The 19,523-nt window shown below is 39.7% G+C and overlaps 1 protein-coding gene across 1 annotated transcript; it reads right to left on the reverse strand.

Moving 5' to 3' along the window:
- Positions 1 to 2,051: 2,051 nt before the first annotated feature.
- On the reverse strand, positions 2,052 to 15,384 carry LOC106603860 (protein YIPF5). Its single transcript, XM_014198061.2, has 6 exons — positions 15,141 to 15,384; positions 13,300 to 13,422; positions 8,361 to 8,536; positions 5,515 to 5,660; positions 5,165 to 5,346; positions 2,052 to 4,853 (listed from the first exon to the last, which is right to left on the reverse strand). The coding sequence occupies exons 2-6, from the start codon at positions 13,410 to 13,412 to the stop codon at positions 4,691 to 4,693; spliced, it is 780 nt and encodes a 259-aa protein (XP_014053536.1). The 5' UTR covers positions 13,413 to 13,422; positions 15,141 to 15,384; the 3' UTR covers positions 2,052 to 4,690.
- Positions 15,385 to 19,523: the final 4,139 nt, after the last annotated feature.

The following is a 19,523-nucleotide window of genomic DNA, read 5'->3' on the forward strand; positions in this document are numbered from 1 at the left end:
CTAATGAATTTATTTCAATTGACTGATTTCCTTACATGAACTGTAACTCATTAAAATCTTTGAAATTGTTGCATGTTGTGTTCATATTTTTGTTCATTGTATAACCATCCGATGTGTGAAGATGTAATCCATCTCAGACATTCTTACGAGAACTTGAAAACAAATGTATTGCCCGCATTAAGCACGAGTTTTAATGGCTTCCTGCAGTAATGGCTTTCTGCACAACTGTAAAATCAGACAGCACAATTCATTTTAGCGTCTAAAGCATTGACAATATCATTAACAACTAAATGTGGTTGCTGTGATAGTGCTGTGCCTTGGCCTAAACCCAGATTAATATATATTCAAAATACAATGGTAAGATAAAAAAAAAAGTTGCTTAGTTAGTACCAAAGATTTGAGAATCTTGGCTAGACATGGAAGCCTGGAGATGGTACAATAATTATCAAGATCACTACTATCCCCACCCTTATGGAGTGCCAGCACAGAAGCTATTTTCCATACTTTTGAAATATTTCCTGATAACAATGTTAGATTTAAGATATGGGTTACTGAGACAGCAATGAGGGGGGTAGAACACTTGGGCAGACCCGGCTCCAATTGGTCATCCCCTGTAGATTTCTTGGTATCTATAGCAAGTAAGGCATACATTTTTCTGCGAACTGCTGAAATGCAAAAACTTGACAACCATTTTCCATGTCAATCTGAAACATTTCTTTATCAGCAATTAGCCCACTCTTAGAGATAGGAGGGTTAGAAGATCTTTCAAAAATAAAATGGCGATTAAATGCATCAATGATGGCTATAGTTTAACAAGAAATTTGTGGAGTGGTTGAAAAACGAGTTTTAATAACTACAACCTAAGTCTATGTAAACTTCCAACTTCAACTGTACATTCAACACAGTGGTGTCCATTTACACCCTTAGCTCTCACCCCCTCCCTTCCTCAAAGATGTACTTCAATATTTTTCCATCACCCAGGATTTCTCTGTGCTCACCACAGGACTTCTTATCAGTCAGGAGAGGCCTGGAGTTATTGGGAGTACACATTCCTAGTCCACTAAATCATTTGACTTCTCATACACAAATAGCTTGAACCTAACACTACTTTCAATCTCTAAGGATATATGAAAATAATCTATTCATACTAAAAGGATATAATTATATAAAACAGTAATATACAATCTATTACCACAATATTATGGTCAGTACAGCCAATGCGAACTGATATTTATTTGGCGTAAACCTCTGCAGCATTAGTGAAGATATGATCAATGCAAGTGTCACAAACACTATCAGTATACACTCGGTTTGGTTGAGTGATAACCTGGGTCATGTTACAGGCCTTAGTCACAGTAAGAAGCTTCCTCTTTAAAGGACATCTAGATAACCAGTTAATGTTCTGGTCACCAAGGAAATAAAGTATCAGAGACCTTAACTAACATCCCACACATATTCTCCAGATACTGATAGTTAGCACTTGGTGGCCTATAGCAGCACTCTAAAAGAAGAGGCTTCAGATGAGGCAGGTGAACCTGCAACCACAGCACTTTACTTCAATTGTCATGAGAACCTCTGAGCTTTACAGGAATATGGCTCTGAATATATACCGCAACACTTCCCCCATAGACATTCCTGTCTTTTCTGTAGATGTTATATCCTTGTTTCCCTACTGCTGTATCATCGAAGGTGCTGTCTTGAGTCTCAGTAATGGCTAATATATTAATATTACCTAAGATTAGCAAATACTAATCTCATGAACATTGTTTCTGAGGCTACATATTTATATCAGCTAACTCTAAACTTTTCCTGGGTAGCTTATGTAAAACTGAACTCAATGATAATAGGTTGAATTTCTAATAACAAAGAGGACGTTATACAGTAGACTCAGCGTGAGGGTGGTTTTGGTTCCAACACCCAGTCATTACAGGATGAATTTCAGAAATACCAAACCTTACATGTTTTAGGCTGAAAGCATGAGAAATACTAAAACGGACTCCGAACAGGACGCCACATCACGTGTATGTAAACATTATGAAACGGACCATAGATGACATGACAGATATTTTATTTAGATAGTGGCCGATAAAACCACCCAAGCACGACGCCCATCCATCAAGAATTTCCACATGACAAAAGCACAACATTGACTTTGATGTACAAAACAAATGATACAGTATATAAATACGTGGCCATATAAGAGCAGCACTGTAATTGCTCAGTGGCCTTGTGTCCGCCCTGAGATTGAAAGGTTGGGAGTTTGATCCCCGGCCGCATCATACAAAGAGACTAATGGGACACGATGCGTCGCTGCCTGGCACTCAGCATTAAGGAGATAGATTTTGGGTAAGGCCCTACAATAGACTAGCATCCTGTCCAGGGGGTATACTTGTACGTCAAGCTACCTCAGGAGATCTGCTTCTATGAGCCGTTCCAGCTAGCTTGTGAAAGGCTACTTACTGTATTTACTCTGGGTTGTTTGAAATGCAGTATCCCCTTAACATTTGTTGAAATAGAAAAGCACTCCATTTTCATTCCCGCATTACAGGGCAAAAATATATAAAGGCATCCATTTGAGGAGCTCAGGTTTAGCACAAAAACAAATCTATAGGAAAAGCAAGAAAGAAAAAAACCAATGACCTTAAAACTCTGTGCTCATTAACAGCCTCTCAGATGACACCTGTGTGTGAAACCAAAATTCCAAAGCCACATTTTAATATCAGTCCAAACAAAGTGAATGGCAAAAGACTGAAACTTTCAACCTGAAGCCAAATAAAACTCAACGCATAGCCTACAGCAGGGGGGTCTCCAACCCTGTTCCTGGAGAACTACCCTCTTGGAGATCGTCACTCCAACCCCCAGTTGTAACTAACCTGGTTCAGTTTATCAACCAGCTAACTATTACAATCAGGTGTGCTAGATTAGGGTTGAAGTTAAAACCTACAGGACTGTAGCTCTCCAGGAACAGGGTTGGAGTGAAAACCTACAGGACTGTAGCTCTCCAGGAATAGGGTTGGAGTGAAAACCTACAGGACAGTAGCTCTCCAGGAACAGGGTTGGGAGAGCCCTGACCTACAGGTTGAAAACAATAGAAAACTGATCAAATGTAAACTGCATGAAAAGGATGATTTAAGTTAAGGTGTAGGAGACAAAACTCAGGATCTGTGAGCTACTTTGTGTGTGGTTTGACAACCTGTAGTACAATACCATTACACAGTGCAGTTAAAGATGCACTACGCAGAAATCATGCCGCCATTTCCTGGTTACTAATAGTTCTCCTAATTTCAGTTATACAAGCAAGTATAGTGTAGATAATCATAACCAAAACTATTATATTTTCAGCTGGTGTACAAAATCGAAAGTAAAATATGCAAAAATTAAACTTAAGGAAATCATAGAAATAGAGTACAAAGAACACATCTACCGCTTGTTAGACTTGCTTTTAAATGAGAATGACAGAGCTATAACTCACATTTCTATGTGAATTTGGTCGGGTCGCCCAAAAGTTAAATATTTCAGCTTTAATGTGATCAACAAACTATCATTTTACAATAAAAATAAACGTGCCGGTAAATATGAACAAAAACTAGGTGATGAGGCGCACATTAGCTGATTCCCACTGGTCAATAGAGAAAATGAAAAACCAACATCTCTATTCTTTTTTTGTTGTTGACATAAATTCTGTGAGTCTGCATGTGTGCAGATGTTATTACGCAGGCACTAACTGACCAAAGTTTACAATCACACAAGCTGCATAACTAACACACCCATGACCACATGCAGTTAGCTAAGGAGGCTCTCTGTTAGGCCATGTGCTGGGGCCAACCTGAGAGGGCTGGGAAATATAGCGGGGAAGGGCACAGAGCTTTGGTGTTTCAGCAATTTAAAACGATTTCAGCTTTGTAAGACATGTCTCTTCTGAGTTGCAAGTTGACCTCAGAGTACCCAGATGTGCATGTATGCATGAGAGGGCCGTTGATATAGAAGACAGAATTAACTAACTGCTCTATTTCAACTCTCCTGCTTCAGTTGAATACAATTGTAAATACTTGTGCAAACCATTTTCTGAAGGCCTCAAGGCTCAAATAAATCTAAGAAACAAACATACAGAATAAAGAAGTTTTACATGAAATAGAAGATTCTGTGGTGGTCGGTGGATGGGTCCTTAGTCCTGAATAAAAGGGGTTTGGAATTTATACTTTTGCGCGGACCCCTGTAGGCGGGTGTAAAAATGGAATGCAACAGACAGGGTAGCTGGCCACACCACTGCGATGGGGGTGCAGCACAGACCAGTGTTTCCCAACGCCAGTCCTCCAATACCATACATTTATTTGTTGTAGCCCCAGACAAACTGACCTGATTCAACTCAATGTGGGCTTGATTAGTTGACAAGTTGAATCAGGTGTGCTTGTCCAGGGCTACAGGAAGAATGTATACTGTTGAAGGTACAGGAGAAGAGGAGTTGGAAAACACTGTTCTAGACCAGGATTTCCCCAACTCTGTCCTGGTCCCCCCCCAGCTGGGTACACATTTTTGTTTTGGACTTAGCACTACACAACTGACTCAAATAATCAAAGCTTGAAGAGTTGGTTATTCAAAACATCTATGTAGTACTAGGGCAAAAATAGGAACTGTGCACTAGAGCCCCAGGACCGAGTTCGGGGAACCCTGGTGTAGACAGACACACCATTTAGAAGACAGAGATAAGGGCGAAGACCCCGTAGAGGAGGGCACAGGGGTACGCCACTAGAAGCTGCTGTCCATCCATCGCCAGGGCCGAGATGAAGATCTTGGAAGCAGAGAAACTGCACCAGCCAATTATCGTGGCTGCGATGATTATTCCAAACATGCCTCTGAAAAAGGTTAAAATGAAATGTAAAAAAAGGTTAGATCAGTTAGTAAAATGTTGGCATGCACCCGGACCACCCCACCCACTACCAATGCTACCGCTGCAGAAAGAAAATATCATAGGGAAAACACTGGTTTGATTTAAGATAATTGCACTTTAATACTCCATAAACAAATAGGGCATCAAAAGTCAAAGGCTGATTATAAAATTTTGTGCACCACCTGACACTTACAATACACAGGTATGCTCTATTGTAGTGACACAGGACCTTACCATATTGAGCTAAGTTCTTCTCAGGCCCATGTTTGTACTTACTGTAAAGACAAGATGACTCCGAAGCTGGCAAGGAGGATCATGGGTAGCAGGCAGTAGCCCAGTACGCTGGCGACACAGCCAAACGACACGCCGGTCATGCTCATTAAGTTGAGGAGGCAGTACATCCCCAGGCAGCCGATGGCACTGATGCCGTACACATAGCCAAACTGGATCTTTCCTGTCTGTAGCAGTTAGACAGGAACATATAGACAACTCATCAGCCATCCGCTTTTACATAGTCATCTCTTCCCAGGACAAACAATGTTATAGCACAAGGTAAAATTTCAAATACATATTGATACCATGTTAAGTGTTCAAGTGCTGTACTGCATCAATAGAATAGTTCTTACTAGAAGTAAGGTGGCTCCGAAGGCCAGACAGAACACCATGGGTCCAGCCAGGTCCGTCTCGTTCATAATGTTACCGTCTGCTGCCTTCATGGGGTGGAGCACTGTCAGGGTCTTCTGCCAGATGTGGTCAAAGTTTATGCCCAATTCTATGAGGCATACCCATGAAAGGACATTAAAACAATGTCAGATATAAGACAAAGGGTTGGGTGAAAGGGACAACTCATTCATACAATAGTCTGAAAAAAAAAAATCTATATACCTCCTAGAATGAAATACACTTTTTAAATTGAAGGGAAATTACAAGCCAAGAAAAAATATTTATGACGAGAACACGTGTCTCACTATGACACCACTGTATCAGATGAGTGGAGTGGAAGATGTACGCCTACCTCCAAAATAAGATCCTCCCTAGCAGGGTGGCCCTGGTGACTCCTCCCTAGCAGGGCGGCCCTGGTGACTCCTCCCTAGCAGGGCGGCCCTGGTGACTCCTCCCTGACTGCAGCCCCATTTAGTGCACACAGCTGGATAACTGGGCAACTGACTTAGACTTTCCCGTCTCAGGGGGAATGCAACATGGATACAGCGGTGTCAGAGGAAAGCCCTAAAAATATTCCAAGACTCCTGTCACCCAAGTCATGTACTGTTCTCTCTGCTACTGCACAGCAAGCAGTATCGATGCGCCATGTCTGGAACCAACAGGACCCTGAACAGCTTCTATCCCTAAGTCATGAGACGGCTAAATAGTTAACCAAATAGCTACCCAGACTACAAGCATTGACCCTTTTTGCACAAACTCATCACATACGCTGCTGCTACTGTTCATTATCTATCCTGTTGCCTAGTCAACTTACCCCTAACTATATGTACCATCTACCTCAAACCCCTTCACATCGACTCGGTACCCGTGTATATAGCCAGGTTATCATTACTCTGTGTATTTATTCCTACATATTTGTATATTTTTCTCTGCGTTGTTGGGAAGGGCCAGTAAGTAAGCATTTCACCGTTAGTGACCGGTTGTTTACAAAGCATGTGACATAACATTTGATTTGAAGACATCTGAAACCCATCATAGCGCTCCCCTGACTAGAGGTTGACCGATTAAATCGGAATGGCCGATTCATTAGGGGCCGATTTCAAGTTCATAACCATCGGTAATCTGCCTTTTTGGACGCAAATTATAGCCGATTACATTGCAATCCACGAGGAAACTGCGTGGCAGGCTGACCACCTGTTACGCGAGTGCAGCGTCAAAAGGACATTGGCTCCTTGCATCCACAAGGTAAGTTGCTTGCTAGCATTGAACTTAAGATTGGTTGTTTTTTAATAAGTTAACATAATCACTAGTTAACTACACATGGTTGATGATATTACTAGTTTAACTAGCTTGTCTTGCGTTGCAAATAATCAATGCGGTGCCTGTTCATTTATCATCGAATCACAGCCTACTTCCACTTCACCAAACGGGTGACGATTTAACAAAATCGCATTGCCGAAAAAAAGCACAATCTTTGCACAAATGTACCTAACCATGAACATGAATGCCTTGTTTAAAATCAATACACAGAATAATATATTTTTAAACCTGCATGTTTAGTTAAGAAATTCATGTTAGCAGGCAATATTAACTAGGGAAATTGTGTCACTTCTCTTGCGTTCAGTGCAAGCAGAGTCAGGGTATATGCAACAATTTCCCTGGCTCGTTGCGAACTGTGAACTAATTTGCCAGAATTGTACATAATTATGACATAACATTGAAGGTTGTGCAATGTAACATAAATATTTAGACTTAATAATATTTAGACCGTATTTCACTGAAAGAATAAACATTTTGTTTTCGAAATTATAGTTTCCGGATTTGACCATACTAATGACCAAAGGCTCGTATTTCTGTGTGTTTATTATAATTAAGTCTATGATTTGATAGAGCAGTCTGACTGAGCGGTGGTAGGCAGCAGCAGGCTCGTAAGCATTCATCCAAACTTTCCTGCGTTTGCCAGCAGCTCTTAGCATTGCTTGAAGCACAGCGCTGTTTATGACTTCAAGCCTATCAATTCCTGAGATTAGGCTGGCAATACTATAGTGCCTATAAGAACATCAAAGGTATATGAAATACTAATGGTATAGAGAGAAATAGTCGACGAGTCATAATTCCTATAATAACTACAACCTAAAACTTCTTAACTGGGAATATTGAACCACCAGCTTCCAGATGTTCTCATGTTCTGAGCAAGGAACTTAAATGTTTGCTTTTTTACATGGCACATATTGCACTTACTTTCTTCTCCCAACATTGTTTTTGCATTATTTAAACCAAATTGAACATGTTTCATTATTTATTTGAGACTAAATAGGTTTTATTTATTTATTAAGTTAAAATAAAAGTGTTCATTCAGTATTGTTGCAATTGTCATTATTACAAATATATAAATAAATCAAATATCATTTGATTAAAATCGGTATTGGCTTCTTTAAACTCCAATAATCGGAATCAGAGTTGAAAAATCATAATCGGTCTACCCCGACCTCTGTCCACTCTTTCACCTTGAGGAAATTCCAGTGTCTTTCATTCCCCCAATCAATCCCAAGTATGAAGCCCCCATGCTCTGGCCCCCATGCTCTGGCCCCCATGCTCTGGCATAGGTGTGAGAGTATAGGAGCCAATCGAAAAGCTCCACCTGGCTTCTGATAGATCAAGTGGAATTTGTGCCATATTGCTTAAAACTAGCCAATCCTCTCAGATAAACAAAGGTGCCTAGGGAGGTGGATGAAAGGGCTTGATTTGGGATAAAGCATTCTTTACCACCCCTTTCCCCTGTGGAGTCTCACCACCGGGTTATCCTTACCCTCCAGCAGCGGGGGCTCGTCGTCAAAGCTGCTGCCGTACATGGACTGTGTGGGGGAAGGTGTGAAGGCCGGTGTGGGCTGGTAGATCTGGCCGGTGTAGGGCTGCTGAGGTTGCATCATCCCTGGGGCTGCGTATCCCATTGGCTGGGAGTAGTCATACTGACCATATTGACCCCTGGGGTGACACATAGGAACACCTCTCAGAACCCCTCCATGGCTTTATTAAACACAAACATGTCACGTCTCAAGCTAGTAAGCAACATGGGAACAGAACTAACAAAACTGGCCCTTGCGAGAAATTGGAGGAAAAACGGCATTATTTCTCAAATGATTGACAAGCTTTTCTAATGTGTAGCTATTCTCAGATCACAGTGAGTTAGAGAAGTGACTGATCAAATCAACGTTTATTGGTTGCATACACAGATTTGCAGATGTTCTCAGGTGCAGCAATACTCTAGCGTTTGTAGCGCCAACAATGTAGTAATAATACCTAGCAATACAAAACGCACATAAAGTCAAATAAAATAAGCCCCTTTGCTTCCAGAACAGCCCGATTTCTTCGGGGCATGGAAACATTGCTCAATTGGTATCAAGAGACCTAACATGTGCCAGGAAAACATTTCCCAAACCATCACCCCACCGCCACCAGCCTGTACCGCTGACACCAGGCAAGATGGGGCCATGGACTCATGCCTCTTACGCCAAATCCTGACAGCCATCAGCATGACGGGATTCGTCGAACCAGGCGTTGTTTTTCCATTCAATTGTCCAGTGTTGGTGATCATGTGCTCACTGGAGCGGCTTCTTGTTTCTAGCTGATAGGAAAGAAAACCGGTGTGGTGACAAGTTGTGCGGTCCGAGATGCCGTTCTGCACACCGTTGTACTGCGCTGTTATTTACCCGTTTGTGGCCTGCCTGTTAGTTTGCATGATTCTTGCCATTCTCCTTCGACCTCTCATCAACGAGCTGTTTTCGCCCAAAGGAGTAACAATTATTTATTTTTTTTGCACCATCATTTTCAGTAAACCCTAGACACCGTCATACGTGAAAAGCCCAGGAGGCCGGACGTTTCTGAGATACTGAAACTGGCACACCTGGCACTGACAATCATACCACACTCAAAGTTGCTTTTGCCCATTCTAACATTCAATCAAACAGTAACTGAATGCCTCGATGTCTGCTTTATATAGCAAGCCACTGCCACGTGACTCACGGTCTGTAGGAGCAAACCATTTTCTTGAACAGGGTAGTGTACCTAATAACATGGCCACTGTGTGTGTATATAGATATACAGTACCAGTCAAACGTTTGGACAACTACTTGTTCAAGGGTTTTTCTTTATTTTTACTATTTTCTACATTGTAGTATTATAAAGACAAACTATGAAATAACACGTACGGAATCATGTAGTAACCAAAAGAAAGTGTTAAACAAATCAAAATCTATTTTATATTTGAGATTCCTCAAAGAAGCCACCCTTTGCCTTGATGACAGCTTTGCACACATTGCATTCTCTCAACCAGCTTCATGTGGAATGCTTTTCCAACAGAGTTCCCACATATGCTGAGCACTTGTTGGCTGTTTTTCCTTCACTCTGAGGTCCAACTCATCCCAAACCATCTCAGTTGGGTTGAGGTCGGGCGATTGCGGAGGCCAGGTCATCTGATGCAGCATTCCATCACTCTCCTTCTTGGTCAAATTGCCCTTACACAGCCTGGGTCATTGTCCTATTGAACAACCAATGACAGTGGGACTAAGTGCAAACCAGATGGGATATCGCTGCAGAATACTGTGGTAGCCATGCTGGTTAAGTCTGCCTTGAATTCTAAATACATCACTGACTGTCACCAGCAGAGCACCCCCACACCATCTCCTCCATGCTTCACGGTGGGAACCACACATACGTTGATCATCTGGTTCACCTGCTCTGCGTCTCACAAAGACACAGCGGTTGGAACCAAAAATAGCACTTTTGGACTCAACAGACCAAAGGACAGATTTCCACTGGTCTAATGTCCATTTCTCGTGTTTCTTGGCCAAAGCAAGGCCTTTCTTATTGGTGTCCTTTAATAGAGGTTTCTTTGCAGCAATTCGACCATGAAGGCCTGATTCACGCATTCTCCTCTGAACAGTTGATGTTGAGATGTGTCTGTTACTTGAACTCTTTGAAGCATTTATTTGGGCTACAATTTGAGGCTGGTAACTCTAATGAACGTATCCTCTGCAGCAGAGGTAACTCTGGGTCTTCCTTTCCTGTGGCGGTCCTCATGAGAGCCAGTTTCATCATAGCGCTTGATGGTTTTTGCAACTGCACTTGAAGAAACTTTCAAAGCCCTTAATTTTCCGCATTGACTGATCATGTCTTAAAGTAACGATGGACTGTTGTTTCTCTTTGCTTATTTGAGGTGTTCTTGCAATAATATGGACTTGGTCTTTTACCAAATAGGGCTATCTTGGGGACCCCTACAATGTCACAACACAACTGATTGGCTCAAGTGCATTAAGAAAAGAAAATCCACAAATTAACTTAAGGCACACCTGTTAATTGAAATGCATTCCAGGTGACTACCTCAGGAAGCTGGTTGAGAAAATTCCAAGCGTGTGCAAAGTTGTCATCAAGGCAAAGTGTGGGTACTTTGAAGAATTTGTTTAACACTTTTTGGGTTACTACATGATTCCATGTGTGTTATTTCATAGTTTGATGTCTTCACTATTATTCTACAACGTGGGAGAGAGTAAAAATAAAGAATGACCCTTGAATGAATAGGTGTCCAAACTTTTAACGGTTATTGTAAATTAGCAAAATATTCTGAAAACATGTTTTTGCTTTGTCATTATGGGGTATTGTGTGTAGATTGAGAGGAAAAAATGATTTAATCAATTTTAGAATAAGGCTCTAACGTAAAAAAATTTGGAGAAAGTCAAGGGGTCTGAATACTTTCCAAAGACAGTGTGTATGCATGTATGTATGCATGCATGTATGAATATACACACAAACTCCGGCCGCCCTAGTCACAGACTATTCTCTCTGCTGCCGCACGGCAAGCGGTGCCGGAGCGCCAAGTCTGGGTCCAGGTGGCTTCTAAACCGCTTCTACCCCCAAGCCATAGGACTCCTGAACGGCTTTCTCTCTCTCCCCCACACAGTATATACACAAAGTGGGTAAAACCGTATGTAAACATTATTAAAGTGACCAGTGTTCAATGACTATGTACATAGGGTAGCAGTCTCCAAGGTGCAGGTTAGAGTACCGGGTGGTAGCAGGCTAGTAACAGTGACTACGGTTCAGGTCAGGGTACTGGGCGGGGGCCGGCTAGTGGTGACTGTTTAACAGTCTGATGGCCTGGCGATAGAAGCTGTTTATCAGTCTCTCGGTCCCAGCTTTGATGCACGCAGAGGAAGTTGAAGCTTTTGACCCTCTCCACGATTAGCTCCTTTGTTTTGTTCAAGTTGAGGGAGAGGTTATTTTTCTTGTACCACTTCTGTCAGAGTGCTCTCCTCCTCACTGTAGGTTGTCTCATTGTGGTTGGTAATACCTCGTTTCAGGAAGTGATGTCACTGACCACACATACACACATACATACATACATACATACATGACCTTCCACCCCCACCTGGGATATGGATGCCTGAAGAAGACCCAAGTGTCAAAACGTTGTTAGAAATAAACATAACCTGGGAGCGTGAGCAGCAGTGTGCAGCGTTTTCCTTTCTGTTGTCCATGAGTTTGCCTACAACTCCAGCACCTTGATGTGCGCATGTTCTTCAGCTTTAGTAAACAGGCCTACCACTGTGTGGTCATCAGCAAACTTGATTATATTGAAGACATGTGTGGCCACACACTTATGGGTGAACAGTAGGGGCTGAGCACGCACACCTGTGGGCCCCCTGTTGAGGATCAGCGTGGCAGAGGTGTTGTTGCCTACCTTCACCACTTGAGGTCGACCCATCAGGAAGTCCAGGCCTGACAACCTTGTCCAACTTTTTAGAGTACCGGATGCGAGCTGGAAATTGGATATTCATGTGCTTAAACATTATGGATCACACCTGGTTCAGTTCAGTCCTTTGAAAGGTATTTACAAAACAAATAAAATATTCATACTGATAAGTACAGAACATGTAAAATATATGTTTTGTGGAATTAGCACAGATTGTATGTTTATACCATTACATGTTCAGTGTAGAATGGAGATAATTATCTATAACGTTTTTCTTAGCACATGCCCCCAAGTTTAGTCTCTATACGCATGCCACCTCTCAAACAGGGCCAGCTCACAAGTACTGGCTTTTTAGACAGTTCCTAAATCAACACTAAAAGCAAAATCATTTTGAAAACATAAAAACAAATGATTAGATTTATTTTTCATTCAAATGTAAATAAATATTTATTTATATAAATAAATATTTGTATAAATAATCAGGCCCTATTCATTTCTGTGTACTTTTAACTCAGATCTCGTACATTAACAGAATTGCGTAGTTGGTACGCCAACTGCGGGCATGTTGGCAGGTCTGCAAGTTGCACAGGGAGGGGTTCAGACCCAGGTCCCTGAGCTTAGTGATGAGCTTGGAGGGCACTATGGTGTTGAAGGCTGAGCTGAAGTCGAACAGCATTCTTACAAAGGTACTTCTCTTTTGCAGGTGGGATAGGGAAGTGTGAAGTGCAATGGTGATTGCGTCATCCGTGGATCTGTTGGGATGGTATGCAAATTGTAGTGGGTCTAGGATGTCGGTTAAATCTGTTGTTCTGCCCCTGAACAAGGCAGTTAACCCACTGTTCCTAGGTCGTCATTGAAAATAAGAATTTGTTCTTAACTGCCCTTCCTAGTTAAATAAAGGTAAAATAAAAATGTTAAAAGGTGGAAGTGATACGGTCCTTAACTTGCCTCTCAAAGCACTTAATGATTAATGCACTGTTAACAGGTTGACAAAACTTACTGTTTGTAGGGATCTTCTGTGTTACTGTAGCCATATCCAGCAGGTTGCCCTTGGTCATCTACACTGTAGCTGGACTGGTAGAAATCTGTGTTGAGGTTGTCAAACCCTGACATTTCTGACCGTCTGCAAAAAACAAATGGTTCATATAAGAATAGTAAAGCTGGAGGAGAAAATTGTCAACAGTATTCAATAGATGGCATAGCACAGCTTCTTGACGCATAGGTATCTGGGAAGTTATTGTGCGTCTTGTACTTATTCCTGTCCTTCATCCTTTCAAGTAGCTAGCTAAATCAGATTAGCCTAGTGAGATGGCAAACATTAGCTAGAAACGCATCATCATGGGGGACGCCATTCGCTAACTTTCAAGACGTTAATCCATCTGAACAGTGACACTGATGTTAGGCAATCATACCAAACTCTGCAAGCATTCCGTTTTCATTTGAGATAATAGCTAGCTAGCTGCTACATAGTTATCTGGCTGGATAGCTAACAGCTAATAATGTAGGTGCAGCGAAGATACTGATAACCAATACCTTCGCCTGGAAACCCAAAGTTAAGTCGGGCAGAAATTAATGTTTGAATCAGGAACGTTCACTCTCACATCCTCTACAAGCCACAATGTTGAATAAAAGTATATTTTAACAAACTTTACCGGTTGTCCGTGCGGTTGGTCCTTTTGGGGGTAGGAATGTGAGACAACATTCACAGGAAAGTATAATTAAAGGAACTTTTTAAAGCGCTGGTAGTGCATTTACGTTTCTATCACATGAAGCTTGGCACAAGATTAAAATACATGCGTGAGATGCGTGCATACTTGCTTAGTTGGTGCACGAGTTTACTTTGTTCTGCCCGCATGTTTCAGGTGTAGAAATCTGAACACACTACCAGGCTTTGAAAAGTTTATGTAACTACACTTTCCTGTGATATATTGATTCACATTCCTACGGACAAAAGGACCATCCGCACGGACAACCAGTAAAGTACGTGAAAATATAATTTTATTCAACATTCTGACTTGTAGACGTCATGAGAGGTAGCTTTCTTGATTCAAACGATCATTTCTCCCCGACATAGAATTCAACATAATTCAATGTCTGGTTTCCAGGCAACTAACGCCTTAGTTTGTGGTTGCACTCTACTTTACTGCTGCTAGATTGGCAAATACTGTATTTACGTTAGTTACCATTCTTATTTTTTTACATCAATAGGTCTTTTGACAAATCACATCAGATCTTTTTCAGAGCTGAACTGATTGAGCAAAACGCCAATTAGTGAAAACAAGATCAGAATTGGGCTGCCTGTGTAAAAGTACCCAGGCAGAATTAGCTAATTCAGGATTTCAATGAAAATATAGCTAGCTAACGTTCGTTTTTCAACTACGCAATTCGGCACCTGGCTCGGTACCTAACGGTAAAGTTATCGTTGGGTAACATTAGTTAACTAACTCATTTTGCTAGCCAAAGTAGTGACCAGCTAACCAACCACCACAAAGGTGCTAGGTAGTTTGCTAACGACGTTAGCTAGGTCACAGTTAACGTTAGCCAATAATAATGCAGCGCAATGTTAGCTAAATTAAAACGATATCTAGCTAACTCGTTAGTAGACTAAAACGGTGGTAGCTACCTAATTATCAGCTAACTATGCAAATGTATTTCAAGTTAACCAGCTGGCTTCTGCCTAGCTTAGACTTAGAGCAGAATGTCAGAGTGGCTGGCACGTTAGCTAGTTTATAGCACAACTGAACATACTATATTAATGTGGGCCTCGATAAAATACTTAATCAAGCAATATATATGTGTTTATGTCCAATGGCCTTTATAAAGCAATACTAACTGTTTTACCTGCAACGTTGAACAATTCAACTCTGGACTCCGCCAACTTAGCTACGTGTCAAGAGAATAATATCAGCGTCTCATCAGCAACACTAAAACAGCACTTCCGGGTCACGAATTCCGAACATTTTAAAAATAAAAGTCCTCCACGTAATAGTAGAAAAGTGTCAATAACCTGTCTTTATTCATGTCATATAAAAATATTAATCCCATAAGTGACACACGCATTATGACACACACATGGACTGTAAAGTCTATGGAGAATAAGAGCACCTCCTCCCAGCTGCCCACTGCACTGAGGCTAGGAAACAATGTCACCACTGATAAATCCACTATAATTGAGAATTTCATTAAGCATTTTTCCACGGCTGGCCATGCTTTCCACCTGGCTACCCCTACCCCGGTCAACAGCCCTGCAACCCTCACAGCAACTCGCCCAAGCCTCCCTCATTTCTCCTTCACCCAAATCCAGATAGCTGATGTTCTGAAAGAGCTGCAAAATCTGGACCCCATCTAGACAATCTGCACCCCATCTTTCTGCCGAAATTGTTGCAACCCCTATTACTAGCCTGTTCAACCTCTCTTTCGTATCGTCTGAGATTCCCAAAGATTGGATAGCTGCCGCGGTCATCCCCCTCTTCAAAAGGGGGAGACACTCTATTCCCAAACGTCTACAGACCTATATCTATCCTACCCTGCCTCTCTAAGGTCTTCGATAGGAAAGTTAACAAACAGATTACCGACCATCTCGAATCCCACCGTACCTTCTGATTTGAATAAAAAGGTTTTTAATAAACATGAAAAGGTGAATGTAAGAAGCGCTCATCATTTCAAATAGGCTACATGTCATATTAAACATATAAACACTCTGAATAGGCTACATGTCATATTAAACAGCATATAAACACTCTGAATAGGCTACATGTTATATTAAACAGCATATAAACACTCTGAATAGGCTACATGTCATATTAAACAACATATAAACACTCTGAATAGGCTACATGTCATATTAAACATATAAACACTCTGAATAGGCAACATGTCATATTAAACAGCATATAAACACTCTGAATAGGCTACATGTCATATTAAACAACATATAAACACTCTGAATAGGCTACATGTCATATTAAACAACATATAAACACTCTGAATAGGCTACATGTCATATTAAACAGCATATAAACACTCTGAATAGGCTACATGTCATATTAAACAACATATAAACACTCTGAATAGACTACATGTCATATTAAACAGCATATAAACACTCTGAATAGACTACATGTCATATTAAACAGCATATAAACACTCTGAATAGGCTACATGTCGTATTAAACAGCATATAAACACTCTGAATAGGCTACATGTCATATTAAACAACATATAAACACTCTGAATAGACTACATGTCATATTAAACAGCATATACACACTCTGAATAGGCTACATGTCGTATTAAACAGCATATAAACACTCTGAATAGGCTACATGTCATATTAAACAACATATAAACACTCTGAATAGACTACATGTCATATTAAACAGCATATACACACTCTGAATAGGCTAAATGTCATATTAAACAGCACATAAACACTCTGAATAGGCTACATGTCATATTAAACAACATATAAACACTCTGAATAGGCTACATGTCATATTAAACAGCATATAAACACTCTGAATAGGCTACATGTCATATTAAACAACATATACACACTCTGAATAGGCTACATGTCATATTAAACAGCATATAAACACTCTGAATAGGCTACATGTCGTATTAAACAACATATAAACACTTTGAATATGCTACATGTCATATTAAACAGCATATAAACACTCTGAATAGGCTACATGTCATATTAAACAGCATATAAACACTCCGAATAGGCTACATGTCATATTAAACAGCATATAAACACTCTGAATAGGCTACATGTCATATTAAACAGCATATAAACACTCTGAATAGGCTACATGTCATATTAAACAACATATAAACACTCTGAATAGGCTACATGTCATATTAAACTGCATATAAACACTCTGAATAGGCTACATGTCATATTAAACAGCATATAAACACTCTGAATAGGCTACATGTCGTATTAAACAACATATACACACTCTGAATAGGCTACATGTCATATTAAACAGCATATAAACACTCTGAATAGGCTACATGTCGTATTAAACAACATATAAACACTCTGAATAGACTACATGTCGTATTAAACAGCATATAAACACTCTGAATAGGCTACATGTCATATTAAACAGCATATAAACACTCTGAATAGGCTACATGTCATATTAAACAGCATATAAACACTCTGAATAGGCTACATGTCATATTAAACAGCATATAAACACTCTGAATAGGCTACATGTCATATTAAACAGCATATAAACACTCTGAATAGGCTACATGTCATATTAAACAACATATAAACACTCTGAATAGGCTACATGTCATATTAAACAGCATATAAACACTCTGAATAGGCTACATGTCATATTAAACAACATATAAACACTCTGAATAGGCTACATGTCATATTAAACAGCATATAAACACTCTGAATAGGCTACATGTCATATTAAACAACATATAAACACTCTGAATAGGGTACATGTCATATTAAACAGCATATACACACTCTGAATAGACTACATGTCATATTAAACAACATATAAACACTCTGAATAGACTACATGTAATATTAAACAACATATAAACACTCTGAATAGACTACATGTCATATTAAACAGCATATAAACACTCTGAATAGGGTACATGTCATATTAAACAGCATATAAACACTCTGAATAGGCTACATGTCATATTAAACAACATATAAACACTCTGAATAGGCTACATGTCATATTAAACAGCATATAAACACTCTGAATAGGCTACATGTCATATTAAACAGCATATAAACACTCTGAATAGGCTACATGTCATATTAAACAACATATAAACACTCTGAATAGACTACATGTCATATTAAACAGCATATAAACACTCTGAATAGGCTACATGTCATATTAAACAACATATAAACACTCTGAATAGGCTACATGTCATATTAAACAGCATATAAACACTCCGAATAGGCTACATGTCATATTAAACAGCATATAAACACTCTGAATAGGCTACATGTCATATTAAACAACATATACACACTCTGAATAGGCTACATGTCGTATTAAACAGCATATAAACACTCTGAATAGGCTACAAGTCGTATTAAACAACATATAAACACTCTGAATAGACTACATGTCGTATTAAACAGCATATAAACACTCTGAATAGACTACATGTCATATTAAACAGCATATAAACACTCTGAATAGGCTACATGTCATATTAAACAACATATAAACACTCTGAATAGGCTACATGTCATATTAAACAGCATATAAACACTCTGAATAGGCTACATGTCATATTAAACAGCATATAAACACTCTGAATAGGCTACATGTCATATTAAACAACATATACACACTCTGAATAGGCTACATGTCGTATTAAACAGCATATAAACACTCTGAATAGGCTACATGTCGTATTAAACAACATATAAACACTCTGAATAGGCTACATGTCATATTAAACAGCATATAAACACTCCGAATAGGCTACATGTCATATTAAACAGCATATAAACACTCCGAATAGGCTACATGTCATATTAAACAGCATATAAACACTCTGAATAGGCTACATGTCATATTAAACAGCATATAAACACTCTGAATAGGCTACATGTCGTATTAAACAACATATAAACACTCTGAATAGGCTACATGTCATATTAAACAGCATATAAACACTCCGAATAGGCTACATGTCATATTAAACAGCATATAAACACTCCGAATAGGCTACATGTCATATTAAACAGCATATAAACACTCTGAATAGGCTACATGTCATATTAAACAACATATAAACACTCTGAATAGGCTACATGTCATATTAAACAGCATATAAACACTCTGAATAGGCTACATGTCATATTAAACAGCATATAAACACTCTGAATAGGCTACATGTCATATTAAACAACATATAAACACTCTGAATAGGCTACATGTCATATTAAACAGCATATAAACACTCTGAATAGGCTACATGTCATATTAAACAGCATATAAACACTCTGAATAGGCTACATGTCATATTAAACAACATATAAACACTCTGAATAGGCTACATGTCATATTAAACAGCATATAAACACTCTGAATAGGCTACATGTCATATTAAACAGCATATAAACACTCTGAATAGGCTACATGTCATATCAAACAACATATAAACACTCTGAATAGGCTACATGTCATATTAAACAGCATATAAACACTC

The sequence above is a fragment of the Salmo salar genome, chromosome ssa04 (assembly GCF_905237065.1).
Source record: "Salmo salar chromosome ssa04, Ssal_v3.1, whole genome shotgun sequence".
Classification (NCBI taxonomy): domain Eukaryota; kingdom Metazoa; phylum Chordata; class Actinopteri; order Salmoniformes; family Salmonidae; genus Salmo; species Salmo salar.

Excerpts from the sequence above, each read along its gene's own strand:
- LOC106603860 (XM_014198061.2), bottom strand. The coding sequence starts at position 13,412 with ATGTCAGGGTTTGACAACCTCAACACAGATTTCTACCAGTCCAGCTAC. Across the intron at positions 8,537-13,299 it reads ACAGAAGATCCCTACAAACA|GGGTCAATATGGTCAGTATG; the intron begins GTAAGTTTTGTC and ends GTGTCACCCCAG. Across the intron at positions 5,347-5,514 it reads TCGGAGCCACCTTACTTCTA|ACAGGAAAGATCCAGTTTGG; the intron begins GTAAGAACTATT and ends TAACTGCTACAG.